At 36.1% G+C, this 16,041-nt stretch overlaps 1 protein-coding gene and 1 non-coding gene across 2 annotated transcripts in view; both read right to left on the bottom strand.

The window, feature by feature from the left end:
- Positions 1–301: 301 nt before the first annotated feature.
- Positions 302–16,041, bottom strand: part of ADAM10 (ADAM metallopeptidase domain 10) — a 161,808-nt gene continuing 146,068 nt past the window's right edge. Inside the window, exons 14-16 of the mRNA XM_010374256.2 lie at positions 15,470–15,690; positions 4,486–4,612; positions 302–2,556 (exon numbers count right to left, since the gene is read on the bottom strand). Coding sequence (XP_010372558.1) covers positions 2,462–2,556; positions 4,486–4,612; positions 15,470–15,690 — 443 coding nt within the window. The 3' untranslated portion in view covers positions 302–2,461. The remainder of the gene's footprint in view (positions 2,557–4,485; positions 4,613–15,469; positions 15,691–16,041) is intronic.
- Positions 5,022–5,125, bottom strand: LOC115898063. Its single transcript, XR_004057820.1, has one exon. It is a non-coding gene; the product is annotated as a small nucleolar RNA U13 (small nucleolar RNA).

The raw sequence follows: 16,041 nt of genomic DNA on the forward strand, positions 1-16,041 counted from the left end.
TCAAAATTTTAAATAGACTTATCATTAAATCAGGCTTTTTAAAATAAATGAGGTACTTAGCATTAAAAACTTTGAAAAACACATATAAACAAGACCATAAGTTTTCAAAATGACTCACCTCTTCCACCAAGACAAGCACTGAATATTGATTAGAAACAACGTAATGCAGTTGAGATTAGTTGGGTGTTAAGAATAAAGATAATCTATACTCTTGCAGGAAGAGACAACTGTAAGAAAACCTGCCTTGTGGGAAGTTTCTTGTGATCGTTCTCACAAGTTCAAAGAGTATAGAACCTTCAAGTTGATTTAATCAAGTCTATTTATTAATGCATTTCAAGTTTCAAAAAACCTTACATCTTTGCACAATACTTTATTTTTTGCAATTTTTAGTAAAAATTTCCAAAGTGAACAAAAAAAGATACTGTATAAAACACAGTGGACATTAAAACTGACAGTAGTATTAGATCTCATTTTTCTTGATCCTTTTATTTTACCACATCTTGTTTCGCAGTGGAAAGAGTTCAGTGCATGTATCTCTTTTCAGAAAACATTTAACTTAGACTCAAAATAAAATAGGGCAGTGTGTGTACCTGCCAAAACCCTACCACAGGATAACATTACAAGCAAAAAATTTACATGTTCCAAAGTCTACCACTCAAGAAGTTACTAAGAACTCTTGCAGAATAAAAGTCACCATTTTAGAAATGCAAACCCACTTCCAACCTTTGCACAGTCCAAAAACAAAGGCATTTAAATGATTTAAAAGCAATTACATACATATCTACCTACTTGTTTGTTTAGAATTATTTATAGTCTATCTGGGGTTTCATGTACAAAATTTGTCTCTAAATCATGTACAAAAAGCTGTATTTTGAAAAAGTCACCACATACTGTACAAGTTTACAAGGAAGAGATCCCATTATTTTCTCTAGCATTTTTGGCCTTGCTGGCTTGCGTCACATTATGAGAATGATTGTGTAAACCTTATACTCTTAAAAAAAAAAAAGGAAAAAAAAAAAACCCAAAACATAGAAATCTTTACAACTTTCTCTAAATTTGCCTCCTATGTAAAGTCAGGAAAATCATAGCTTTACTTCTAATTGAAGTGATGTAGTTGGAAAACAGAAGCAATAAATATGTCACAAGCTTCAGTTTTTGTAATGCCCCTTCTATTTCCTGCATAGCAATAAGCCTGTTAATATGTTAAATGTTTTTGCTTTCTCTTTCTTTAAAATGCCAATTATTTACATCTGTTTCAAAAATAAATTTGGAATGGGACATTGTGCTGTTTCACCTTCAATGCTGTTAAAAATTTTAGGAAAAAAAATGTCAGAAGGCCTATCTACAATTTTAACTACTACTTAAGCAAATTACTCATCTTTAGTGGTTACCAATGATCAGTGATGATATGCTGAAAAAACTGTTCAAATATTTTGATAAAGACACAGCTTTTCTTTTCTGTATCAGACAGAAAACATAATTAGCATATTTCAGATATATGAAAAACACAAATTAGTAGGCTACAAATAAAAAGAATCATTTCATTGACATAATTTCTATCAAAGCATGAATAAAATTTCACCTATCAACTGAAAAATGGAATTGAATTAGAAAGTTTAAAAGACGTAAGCAGAAACCAGACATCTACATCATGAACTCTGAAGTAGTATATGCTGCTATGTCCAGTTTGCACAACACTCAACTGTGTTCTTCAGCATAGTCACTTGTGCCCGTAGCAGCCATGTGATAAAGAAAAAAATGAGTATCAAAACCAACTCCATCATAAGAAAAAGGTAAATTGATTTTCATTTCAAAACTGCCTGTGTAAAGCATTACAGAATCCTGGACCACTGAATACCACCATTCTCTGTTATCCTGAGTATGTCAATTAAACAGTAATTTTTCATTAAGAGCGGAAAAATTTTATAATACAAAGAAACATCCATATTGCAATTTCTGTTTACAATTGCACACAGAAGTACAGTGTACATAAGAAATACATGTCTGCATATAACAAGGTATGTACATTGGCAAGTGATGTCTCCAATGTTGAGGTGGTCGAGCCTCCTAGCCTTGATTGGCAGTTGAAAAAAATATATGTATTTCAATTTGTGGTAAAAGTTTATTGAGAGCCAAGTTTGCCTGCAAGTGAAGAAAATGCAGCAACGAAGAACAGGGAACACGGGGCACATAATAATATTCTAAGACTTTGTGCCATTAAGTTAAAAATATCTGTTCATAAGAAAATTGGGTTCCTTTTCCACCTCCCACCCCCAAATTGGAATTTTCAGGCTTTAAAATTTAAGTAATTCCACCTGGTCTGAGGACATGATCTCTTGCCATTTTTTCTTCAACTGTTACTTGTGAGGGTTTAGTTTGGAGATGATGACTTAATAGGTTTCTCTTTGGAGTGAAGTTTTCCCATTGTAGGCACTAGGAAGAACCAAGGCAAAAGCTGCAGTTAGCGTCTCATGTGTCCCATTTGGTAACTCTCTCGGGGCCGCTGACGCTGGGGTTGCTGAACGGGCTGTGGAGGTCTCCTCCTCTTTAAAGTGCCTGTGAGCCACAAACAAAAGCAAAACAGATTTATCAATCATGAGCTTTTCAGTCTTTAAAAGCAAAGCTGCTGTTTCAATAAGAAAGGTTTTAGTTCAGTGCTGTCCAATAATATGGGCCACCAATGTAATTTAAAATCTTTGATAGCCGTAATAAAAAAGGTTTAAAAGGTGAAATAATTTTAATAATATTTTTTAATTTATTTAAATTAACATAGCCAAAGTGTTATTTCAATATGTAATCAATGTAAAAAATTACTAACAAAATATTTCATTTTTTATACTAAATCTTCAAACTCTGGCATGTATTTTAATTAAAACAGCACATTTCAATGGAAACTAGCTACATTTCAGTGCTCAACAGCCACAAGTATTAGATTAATCTAGATTAATATCACAGATTCTGTGGATGGAATCCATATGAGGGAATTACTGTCTTTGAGCAAACGCCTTAACCTGAGACTCAGATGCCTACACTGTAAAACAGGGATGATAATTAATGTAGATAGCCTGTTGTAAAGATTATATAATTCATATAAAAATGTTTAACACTTTTTGTGAGGGTTCAATAAATGACAGCTAGTTTTCTAAGCTTTTAAAGGTGCTATTTATTTAAAATGAAATTAATATACACATAAAATGTTTCACTGAATGAGACAACAATTGGTAACAGTATCTAAAAAGTGTCATGTGGCCCTTTGAACTTCCTTAAATACTAACGTAAGTTCCAGAGTGCTAACTAACATTGTGAATTTAAGAAAAGCAATGACATAAAAATCAAATTTTCTCTAATTCTCACTAAGATACTGTCCTAGCATGACTATTGGCCATCTTGCCCCAGACAGGTAAATGCAGGTGAACAATTGAGGGAAAACAGGGAAAAAGCATAAGAAATCTAGTTTTGAACTACTTTGTGTAAGGTAGTGGATTTGCCTGAGGCAAGACACTTTATAAGAAGTCTGAGAGCAGCAGGAGAGGGAACTGCTGTCATTTAGCTCTGGTTCTCCCCTGCCGCTGCCCTGAGACAATGTCTGTCCCCACACCTGTAGAGAATAGCTACGAATACCTTGGAGAGGGGGAGGGATAAACAGAGGGGACTAAACAATACGAAAGGTTTACTTCCTATCCTTTTCTCCTTCCAATGCCCACAGCTCATCTAAAGAGGGTCCTTCCTCATGCTATGTCTCCCTGAGAGGAAAAAGGTGGAGACCAGAACTAAAGAGTTGTTTTCAGGAATGGAGAATACTTGACTATGCTTATTTGGTGAATGAATCCTCTACTCTAAGACTTTCCCACAGACTGGGATCTGTATTTCCCCATAAGCATCACCCTGGGGGAAAATAAGCTTATGTGCCAGAAAATATTTCAAGAGCACAAACAGTAAAAACAGTAAGAGAGCTGGGCGCAGTGCACGTGCCCGTAGTCCCAGCTACTTAGGAGGCTCAGGTGGGGAGGATTGCTTGAGTTCTGGATTAAGTCCAGCCCGGGCAACATAGTGAAAGAAAGAAAAAGAAGGAAGTGAAGGCAGGAGGAAGGGAAGATGGAAGGGAAGGAAGGACAACAATATGAGAAGCACAACTATTAGAATAGAAAGATCAATAATTTTAAAGTAGTTTACCATAATCACGACAAGATGTTAGAATATATATGTATGTATATATATAACCAAGAAAACAAATACCAAGCAAAATTTAAAATTTCTAGTTCTAAATATTCAGACATTCAAATACATCAGCATTAACTTAGCAGTCACTGCCCAGACTGGATTGACGAAAAGCACACAAATATCAACTAAATCATTCATCCAATAATCCCATTCTTAAGAAGAAAGTACTATAACATTAGTTACTAAAGACTCATTTATAATTCAACTCTACCTGCTAAACAATTCTGAGTTACATAAACATGTATCTTGCTCAAATATTCTTACCTGGAAGTGGTTTAGGAGGAGGCAACTTTGGATTACTACTTGGAGTGTGAACACTGCATATCTTAATAAATCCAGCCATTAGCATGATCAGAGCAATTCCCATAAGTAACACTGCCCACCAATGAGCCTAGAAATAAACAGATTTTTCCACTGAAAAAAAAAAAATCTACAAAATATTTTAGAATACCTTTTACAGTATATAAAAGATAGAATAGAACACAGTATATTGTAATTTTTAAAGAACATTTGTTTAGGAGTTGTATACATATGTTAGATATTTGCACATGTATATTGTTTAAATATAAAAAAAAGTTTAAAGGAGAAAATGGAAATCACCCATAATTTCATCTCATAGAGGAAACTGCTCAATCTGATGTTTTTCAGTCTCTTTTCTACATATAATGACATTTGTCATACACATGAACACAAATACAAAACTGGGGTCATCTTGCATATAGTTATATTGTATTTTCCCATGTTATTAAATATTTTCTGGTTTATATTTCCTTTGTGTTTTCCCCTTACTCTTTTTTCTCCCTCAAATGGGTAATGTCACAATGCCCTAACAAGGTTTGAGGGAGGCATATCCTACATAAGAGTGTGCAAACCCAATCATCACACTTACGAACTACAAAAGGATCTCCTCTTACTCTTATAGACTATGTTTTGTTTGCGTTTATACTTTCCATGGCTTAGAAAGCATGTAACTTGCTTTAAATTCTACTAGTGAATAGATTTTAAAATTACTCTTTATTGCTTTCTAATTATCAAAGTTAAGACTGGAATTCTATCTCTTTTGAGACACCCTTTTCCTCTTCTATTTCATTTGGAATCTGAGACTCGGACTAGTTATGAAATCACTTTTTATATACATTAGTTTTCATTACATTATACATAATATCTTTATTTTATTCATTAGTTTATAGATTAACTATCTTTAATTTTAAATATGAAAAGTAGAAGAAAAGGCCGGGCGCGGTGGCTCAAGCCTGTAATCCCAGCACTTTGGGAGGCCGAGATGGGCGGATCACAAGGTCAGGAGATCGAGACCATCCTGGCTAACACGGTGAAACCCCGTCTCTACTAAAAAAAAAATACAAAGAACTAGCCGGGCGAGGTGGCCGGCGCCTGTAGTCCCAGCTACTCGGGAGGCTGAGACAGGAGAATGGCATAAACCCGGGAGGCGGAGCTTGCAGTGAGCTGAGATCCAGCCACTGCACTCCAGCCTGGGCGACAGAGCGAGACTCCGTCTCAAAAAAAAAAAAAAAAAAAGAAAGAAAAGTGGAAGAAGACATATATTTTAGCAGCAGGCAAAGTTCATCCAGTCTTAGAAGAAACCAAAACTTCACTTTTAAACTGAACTATATTAAACAAATCAATTAGCCAAACAGAAAAACCTTCAAAAATTATTGATAAATTTATAGGAAAATTAATGTGTCTAGTCTCAAATTATATTTTGCAATTCCAAATATTAAAACTTTGTTTTAAGACCACATGTACTAATAAACATCATACAAAATATTTACAACTTTAAAACTGAACCTTTACTTAACACAGATCATTGTAACACATACATAGTTACTACTGATTGTTTCTAGCAAAACTCCCACTTAAGATTTTCTATGACTTAGGAACTTAAACTGGGTACCACTTCTACACTGTTTACTTTTTCCAGCAGTCTTTATGTAATTAAAGTAATACTAATGCTAATTTTAGCATTAATGAGAGAAATGCTAAAATTAAAAGGCATGTTGTGGCAAAATATCCCAAGCCACTTTTTCTGTATGTACGTAAAGCCTTTCCTACTTTATAAAAATTTGTTTTATTTTGAACTCAAACTTAAAGAAAAGCTGCAAGTACAATTCAAAAACCTTTTAAAAACCTGAGGCTGGGCATGGTGGCTCCCAGCACTTTGGGAGGCTGGGCGGGTGGATCACCTAAGGTCAGGAGTTCGAGACCAGCCGGGCCAACATGGTGAAACCTGGTCTCTACTAAAAATACAAAAATTAGCCGGGCATGATGGCAGGTGCCTGTAATCCCAGCTACTTAGGAGGCTGAGTGGGGAGAATCGCTTGAACCCAGAAGGCAGAGGTTGCAGTGAGCCGAGATTGCGCCACTGCACTCCAGCCTGGGCCACAGAATGAGACTCCACCTCAAACAAACAAACAAACAAAAACAAAAAAAAACCTTTTAAAAATCTGGAAGCACCTCAGAGTAAGTTGCTAGCACCATGCTGTTACTCCTGAACATTTTAGCATATAATTTCTACAACATAAGGGTGGTTTCCTAGATAACAAGACGATCACCAAAATCAGGAAATCAGGGCTGATATATTACTAACATTTAATCCTCAGACCCCATTCAGGTTTTGCCATTTGTCCCAATACCATCCAGTTCAGAATTGTGTGCTATATTTAGCCACCATGTTTCTTTACTCTCCTTTGATTTGGAAATATTCCAGTCCTTCCTTGTTTTTTATGACCTTGATACTTTTGAAGATTACAGGGCAGTTATTTTGTATGGGAATGTCCTTCAATTTGGGTTTCTCTGGTGTTTCTTTGTGATCAAATTCAGGTCACACATCTTTGGTAAGAATATCACAGATGCTGTGTTCTCGCTGCATCCTATCAGGTAGCACGTGATTTTTATTTCATTACTGCTGATGTTAACTTGATCACTGGGTTAAGGTGTTATCTGCCAAATTTTACCATGATTCTTGTTTCCCTTTTGTAGACAATGAATATTTTGTAGGGACGTAATTTGGAAGTATGTAAATACCCTGTTCTTCTTCAAACTTTCAATGTATTCATTTATTTATTCCCTCATGGTTTCCTATTTTATATATATATATAATCAGTTACTGACATTATTGTGTTTTTTGAACATGTCCTCATCATTCTTTGAGCCCTTTCTTACTTTCTGGCCCAATAAGAAGTTCCAGATTTATCTTGTTCTTTCCCTACCCCAGCCTTGGAATCTGCCATTTCTCCAAAAAGCCCTGGTTTCTTTTAGTCCTACCCCTCCTATGTAGACACCTTCCTCATCCTACTTGCACTCTTGACATCCCATGCCAGTCATTCCTCCACAGGGGTGCACTTCTCACTCTACTTGGGCTCTGAAACCCCATACTGGTAGTCTTCCCCATCCCACACCTTCCGAAACTGGTCAGGTTCCAACACTCTGCTCTGTGCCACTGCAGCTCCCCAAGTTTGGTGTGGACTGCCTACCTTGCTTGGGCTCACCTAATGGCTTTAGGAATTAACTGCTTCAACAAAAGGAGAGAGAACAAAAAAGGGAAAGAGATATATACATACACACATATACACGCACACACACACATACTTATATATTCAATTTTAAAATCAAACTTGGAATTATTTACACTTGAGTGTCATTTCTCAGTCTTGTTTAATTCTCAGATTAGATTTCTGTACAGAAGAGTCCCACAAACACCTTCCTTCTCTTTATTTTCATGTTTATTGTTCAGTCTGTAAAAACTGTATCATGGTTGTCCCTCACATTGCTTGTTACTGCAGGGACTGCAAACTAAAAAGCTTACATGGCAGGTAAGGTGGAATGCAATTCAACCTTAATGCTTAAAGATCTGATTTTTCAAGAGAAGCAATATATTGGAATTTTTGTTTAAAATCTATTTTTAAGTGCTGGCAAACTTGTGAGAAATTTCTTAAAACAATGTGTAGACTATAAAAAACATGCTGACAGGGCTGAATCTGCCTTGGAAATTAAAACTTTACAATCTACTTTTTAAAAGCTACTTCTTGAGACTGCCAGATTTTTTTTTTTAATTTTATTTTGTTTTCTATAAAAATCATGTTCAGAGTTCTGCTCTCCTTGTTAGTCTTTAGGATGATGTTCCCATTCCTTTATTATATAGATATTCCATAGACTCCTATTGTTTTTTGTTTTTATTCATCCTCAAATAACAGACCTGCTACTTATCGTAAGACAGGGTAGAAGGCCACTCTCCGTCTGTCACAACAGTATGGGACCATTTTGAGTAATGCAGTTTAGCATCTCTGGCCCCCATCCATCAAATGCCTGTAGAGCCCCTTCAGTTACTCTGACAACAACCGTACATTTCCAAACACCTGCTGGGGAAGTAGCAACACCTCTAATGTGAGCCAATCCATGAGTGCAAAAGCTTCAGAGTTTTCCTACTAGCTTTCTCAGGTTGATGGGCAAGTTGGGTAAAGGAGATACAGATCTATTCCTAAAGTCACTATCACCTTGAATATATTTCCTTCCTTCATCTTTACTTTCATTTTTATGAAAATATGGCCATCAGTGTTATGGCTACCTAAAATATGGAACTGACCATGTTACTCCTTTGTGTCAAACCCTTCTTTGAATGCTTCCCACCAAAGATTTCCAAGACAGACCATTATGTAGGAGAGAGGAAAAACAGCAAAAGCAAAAACTTGAGCACATGATAAAGTACAGCAAAGTGTATATGATTCCACCTTTTTAAAAAGTATATACCCTTAGAGTAGTATAGACAGTTTCAGAGAATACACAAGAAATCCATCCTGAAAAGACTGGGGGTCCGGGGGGAAAGGCCTACTTTTGAATGTAGTATTACTTTGTCAATTAAAGAAAGAATAATCAAACTTTTCAAAAGAAAAAAAGTAGAAAAAAAATGTTTGTTTTGCAAAATTCATACTTCTGTGACTTTTTCACAGGCTCTATCCCCATAAAATATTTCTGTACTCTCTACTTCTACTAATTCTTAAGCACTTAGCTTGGCCAGGCATGGTGGCTCATGTCTGTAATCCTAGCACTGTGGGAAGCTGGGGCGGGTGGATCACCTGAGGTCAGGTGTTCAAGACCAGCCTGGCCAACATAGTGAAACTCCATCTGTACTAAAATACAAAAATTAGCCAAGCATGATGGCAGGTGCCTGTAATCCCAGCTACCTGGGAGGCTGAGACAGGAGAACCACTTGAACCTGGGAGATGGTGGTTGCAGTGAGCTGAGATTACACCACTGCACTCCAGCCTAGGCGGCTGAGTGAGACTCCATTTCAAAAATAAAAATAAAAAAAGAACTTAGTTCTGGCGTTACCGCCTTAAAGGCTTTTCCTAATAGGTTCTCCTAGTTCTGTGAAAACAGCATACAGACTGAAGATACGTTTCTCTGGCCTGTGTTCTCTATCCCAAACTGACCTGTGAGCTCCCTGGACTTATATCCTATTACCTCAGTACTGAGCCAACAAACACAATACCTGTTGAACTACTTATTACAAGTAAGTCAGTATTTAAATACTGACCTTGAAACATATCTAACAGCTCATTTATTATTTCTAGATTGCCTACACATACAAATAATGTGACAAGGCCGTTACAACAGAGATAGGACAGTAAAACTGGTTTGGATATATTTAATGATAGTCTTTTTAGTACCTACACACTCTTCTTTTTTTGTTTTGTTTTGTTTTTTCTTTTAAAAGACAGGGTCTTGCTCTGTCGCCCAGGCTGGAATGCAATGGTGCAATCATGGCTCACTGCAGCCTTGCCCTCCTGGGCTGTAGTGATCCTCCTGAGTAGCTGGGACTACAAGGTACATGCTGCCACACCCTGCGAATTCATTTATTGATTTATTTGCGTACACAGGGTCTTGCTAGGTTGTCCAGGTCGGTCTTCAACTGCTGGTCTCCAGCAATTCTCCCTCCTCAACCTCCCAAAGTGCTAAGATTAAAGGTATAAGCTACTGTACCTGGCCTACAGATTTAAATAAAGCACCATACAAGTATACACTATGGCAGTAAGAGAGGCAGACTGGAGACAGAAAGCCCAGATTTAATAGAGGTTAAAACTGTAGAAAACAAAGGTAAAAAGAACCTAGTCCCAGTTCAGATCAACAGATATATAATAAAATATGGCACTCAAGCCCTCGAGAACTTCCAGTTTCTTCTAGCACAGTATTCCTGGCTTTCTTCTTAATTTTTTCAGGTAACTGTATCACAAGCCCAATGCTCGAGATGTTTTAGTGGCAATGATAGTAGCTTTTGTGAATTTAACGTGTGGGGAAATGGAATATGGCAACAGACAGAAGATAGCAAGAAAAACTAAACAAAACAACAGTGCATCTGAAAATATTAGTAAGTACGGCCACCTTTGATAGTTTATCTTTTTAAAAGAGAATGAGTTAAATGCTAAATTGCATGCTATCTCCTTTAAACATACTATAAAATCAGGGAAAGGAATACTGACTAGGCTAGTAAATGTAAAATATGCATTTCTCTCAAAAGGAAAGATCACAAATTGCCCACCTATTAGCCTGAATGAAAGGGGAGTTGTCATTCATTCAATGAACATTTACTGAATGTAAACTGAGTGCCAGGGTCTTATATCTCAGAGACAAGGGTGTTAAGCAAAACGTTAGGGACAAAGAGAAGACATCCAACCTTCAAATTTTTCAAAATTTTTCAAAAACTCAAGAAGTTTTTCAACTCAGAAAATAATTCTACATAAGAAACAGAGAGATGATGTTTAATACAGGCACTTAAACATAGCCAATAATAAAGTAAAAAGTCAAAATTAAATAGTCTAATTTATTATGTATTAATTACAATAGTATTTAATATGATAATCTAAATATAAACAAAAAGAAAAAGAACCTGTATGGTAACAAAACGATAAAGCAAGTATCATCTAAAAAAAGTGCATGAGCGAGGACAGGGAACACATGTACTCAACTCTCTTCAGACATAAGATAATCTACTGTTCTTAAAGACCTCCAGAAAGTCAACCATATAATCCTTTCAATGAATACTCCAGTGTTGAACAATGCTCACTCTCAGCAAATGCATTCTTGAGTTTCCATGGGTCACAAGACCATGTGGGGCCCACAGTTCCTTGTCATGATACTGATTATCTCATCCCTATAGGGGCAGTCTGGACTTTGACCATATACTCCTCCTATCCTTCAAACTCCCACCACCACCACTAGCAGCAGCAGCAATAGCAATCTGCCAAGCAGAAAGCAACTTGCTACTAAACTTTTGGCTACTTCAAGCTCAGCCTGGGCAAGTAAGATAAAATCTCACTAACAGGAACCCGAAAACATTCCAGTTTCAAAGTTAATATGCACAATTTTTACTCTTTTCCATATAAATTATTACATTTGAGAAATCTGCTTCACTCATCTAGCAGATGTATACTGTGTCCTCACTATATGCTAAAAACCCTCCAATAATATTATATCTTTGTTGTTAAAGTTTCATAAGTGCTATGCTATCTATGTGGCCTGTTCCACAAAGTGAAAACCACCTTCTATTTTCAACATATCAGGATGACAAAATGGAAAATTTCTGTTACAAGTCTTTTTAAAAAGGAGTCCTCATATCGCAGAGACCAAAAAAAATGGCAGACAAACTATTAGCATGCACCCTCAACCACTGACTCAGTGGGTCTGGAATAGAACCTGAGAATTTGCATTTCTATGAAGTTCCCAGGGGATGCTGATGCTACTTCTCAGGCCTACACTTTGAGATCATCGCTCTCAATCAGGAGTTGGCAAATATTTCCCATAAAAGCCCAGATAAACATTTTAGGTTTGGTGGGGTCATACAGTCACCGTTGCAGCCACTCAAAGTGCCAAAGCAGCCACAGACAATGTGTAAACAAATGGGTGTGGCCATGTTCCAATAAAATGTTATTTAACAATACAGAAATTTGAATTTCATATGATTTTTAAAAGACTGTTATTTTGACGATTTAAAATTTTTTTTTCAATCATTTAAAAATGCAAAAACCGTTCTTAGCTTCTGAGCCACACAGAAAGAGGCATGGGCTGGATTTGGCCCATGGGCCATAGTTTGCCAGCCCCCGTTCTAGATGAGTGGTTCTTAACCCTGGCTCTTCATCAGAATTAACTGGAGAGTTTTAAAAGACCCAGATACTTAAACCCAAGAGATTCTGATTTAATTAGTCCAAACCCCAGGGTGATTCTGGTATACAACCAGGATTGAGAACTACAGCTATTAATCAATATTTTCCCAAATGACATCTAAGGATATTTACGACTTAGTCTTTTCACGATAAAAGGTTCTAGGGTTAGGTAAGTTTGGAAAATGAAGTTTAAAATATGTATTTATTGCAGGACTTCTCATAATCTTCTCACGAATCTCCAAGAAAGGTCTATAGTATGGAGCAGTGTTTTCCAGATTCATTTGACCATTGAAGCCCTAGCACATCCAATGGGACTAGTGTTCTGTTAAGCATTTGGGAAACAGTGCTCTAAATCTTTCATTCATAAAGAATACCAGACACTTAATACTTAGATGCATAAAATTATAGCAAACTATGCAGTGGAAATTAATTTTAAAATGAGAAGGTGTTTGACTCTTGAAAAACTAGCAATAAAAAAATACAAACTCCTGATAAATCCAAACAAATTAAAAAGAAAAAGCCACAAAATTATCAGGCAATGATTTTTAAAAGGAGGGGAAACACAACAATAAATTTGAAAAATAAAAGTGAAGGTAAGAGGTGGTTTTCTACAATGTCAAACCTAACATGAAAGATACAGAAAATCAGAACACATCAACTATAGAAGAAACTGGAAATGAATTACCACTGCCCTCAATCCCTAATTAAAGAAAAGGAGATGCCGAAATAAGGTGTCAACAGATTCACTGATGAATGCTCTTAAACGTTTCAAGAATTAGATGACTCTTGGATAAATCCAAAGGATGTTTATCATTTTCTCCTGTCCAGATACACAGTAGGCACTCAGCAAATACAGTAAATGTATTTGGAAAAATCAAAACATAGCTGTCAACACAGAAAAGAAAGTATCGTTTCCATGGTATCAGTAGCAGCAGTCAATAACCCATGCACTGAAGTTCTAAATTGTTAAAGTTCTTCTTACTCTACCCTGCATGAGGAGAGAAGCTGCCATAGTGTACCACAAAAGAAGACAAAAGGCCACCAGGCACCACTGGAAAGGAAAGTAGTGAAACTAACCCCTCACTTCTTTCACAGCTTCTTACACCACAGCATCCTGATAATCTGTATTACTAACTGCAAGGGCACTTTGCTAACATGATAAACCCTGGTATGCAAGTAAACTATACACATAAGCAAATGAGACAAGGTAACTTGCAAAGAAGCGGATGTTTATTATCTTACTGCTTGATGTGGTTAATGCCCACAAATGCACCAACAGCCTAGCGGGACTCTTCACACATTATGAGCATGCTATTCAAAAGATTGGCATATGACTGTCAACGATGATATAAAATAAAGGCATGTTCTATCCTACATACACTTAAAGTCAATGTCTATAAACTCGTGAAAGTGTCTGATTAATTAGTTCCAGAGCACAAGAAAAGATTTCATATTGCCAATTCATTGTGAAACATTTCATTAATCCTCACATCTAAAATATGAGGAGAAAAGGTCTTAAAAATGCTTAGAAGATCATGTCTATTAAATATTTTTAAAGTGAAAACAAATGAGCATTTGAAATTCTAAATAATATAATGAGTCAGAATTAGAGCTAACAGAGAAAAGTGAAAAAATACTATGTTTAGATGATATGATTTAGTACCCCAAAAACCCAAAGTATCTAGCACAATATATACTCAGTAGAACGTAATTCTGAGATCCTCTTTCCTTTTCTGCATACACTGTCCTCTACAGTAGACAAGTATGCCAAATTTCAACTTTTCTTATTAGAGATAATCAGAAGAAGAAAAAAAAAGCTGAGTTGAAAATAAAGAAAGGCCAAGAAAGGTAAGTTGCTTGAAGTCACAGAATTGATAAATGCCAGAAAGATTATCTGAGTCCTTACGTGATTCTCAAACCTGTGCTCTTTCCACTATACCATGGTACCAGAAGAGAACTTCAGTTTGACAGGATATTCACTAGAACTTACTGTGCAGTAAGCACAGGAATTAAAAAAAAAAAAAAAGAGTAACATGTTTTAAGGAAACCTAAGTTAACTGCTCAAGTATTTGGTTTGAAACCTGGGTAGATCTCCTAAATCCAATTTCAACAATCCTTCTACTCCATGATCACTACATATCTAAAAACCACATATCCTAAAGTATCCTAGGAATGGTAAACATCATTTTAAATGCTGGAGGTAACTATAAAATTTTTACTCTAGAATGTTATCAGAAGAGTATCAAAAAAGACTGACATCCCAAACAACATCTTTTTGTGCTTTAAGGCATCCATAGTCCTGAACACACACACACACACACACACACACACACACACACAATAATCTGAGAAAGGGGAATCTGAGTTATAAGTCAATTTCCAAAGCAAACCTACATTCAGTTCAATTATAGCACATTCTCATATACATCATTTGCAAGCTTCCTATAGATATTTTAATGTAATCACTTTTAAAGCATGAACAGTTAAGTAAGCTGGGACAGGCATTCTTGACAATCTTTTAAGAAAATATCAGGTAATTCCATGTTTGAACAACCTGGAGATAAGTGGGCTTAAAAATAAGCATTCAGCGGATTACTACTGGATGAACGTCCATAATCATTAGTAGATCTACAAAAGGCTGTGTATCTGATCTTACTCTGTTCAACATTTCCTATTACAAACAAGATGAAGACCCAGAGATTATACTGAAAGATCAGGAAAAATCACCAATTAGTCCATGATTTGGGCAAATAAGTTGTCTTGAAAGACAACAACAAAAAAACTTTTTAAAGTCCCATGAAAATGCCCTATATGCACCAAAAGAAGTAACCCATCCAGGAGATGAACTAAGGAGTGCGGTAAAACAGAATGACTCCCATCACCTACCAAGCAATCTATGAATGATACACATTATTCTGATCACTTCAGAAGGAAATAATAACCAGAAATATTCATATAAAGTCATTCTAATATCAATAGTTAAGTTGTTTTCTCATAACTTTGATGACTTCTGGCCAAGTAAAATTAAGATCAAACCACTTTAAGTTTTCTTTGTAAATAAAAACTATACTTACCACAATCCATTCAGCAATGTTTTCATAGAGCTCTGGACTAAAAATTGCTTTTTTAAGCCTAGCTAGAGGACCATCAGCATCTACTAATCTGCACCGCATGAAAACATCACAGTAACCTCTAAAATCGTTGCAAGGGGATCCAGGTTGCAGGGTGATGGTTCGACCACTGAAGTGCCTACTCCACTGCACAGACCCTGTACTGGCACAAGTTGATGGGTCCACTGGAAAAGAAATGCCAAATATAAGCTGAAGATCAGATTCAAATATAAGTTGAAGATCAGATTTCCAGTTGCGGAAATATAACGAGGGAAAAAAAACTGTCTGAAATCATTACCATAACATGTTATATAGACCTTCTCTAGTTAGGCTGGGTAATGCCATTAGTAATTCACATTAAATGTTACAATGTCAACAAGCAACCAGCAAGTCTTGATCCAGCGTCCACAATGACTTAAAGTCTAACAGTGTTTATGTAAATCACTGCTGTAAAACTGGCAATGTTTTGTCTAGTTTATCATTTTTAAAACATCGTAGAGACCATAATGATAGAGAGACAATGCTATGTTACATTT

Source organism: Rhinopithecus roxellana, chromosome 5 (assembly GCF_007565055.1).
Source record: "Rhinopithecus roxellana isolate Shanxi Qingling chromosome 5, ASM756505v1, whole genome shotgun sequence".
NCBI classification, from domain to species: Eukaryota; Metazoa; Chordata; class Mammalia; order Primates; family Cercopithecidae; genus Rhinopithecus; species Rhinopithecus roxellana.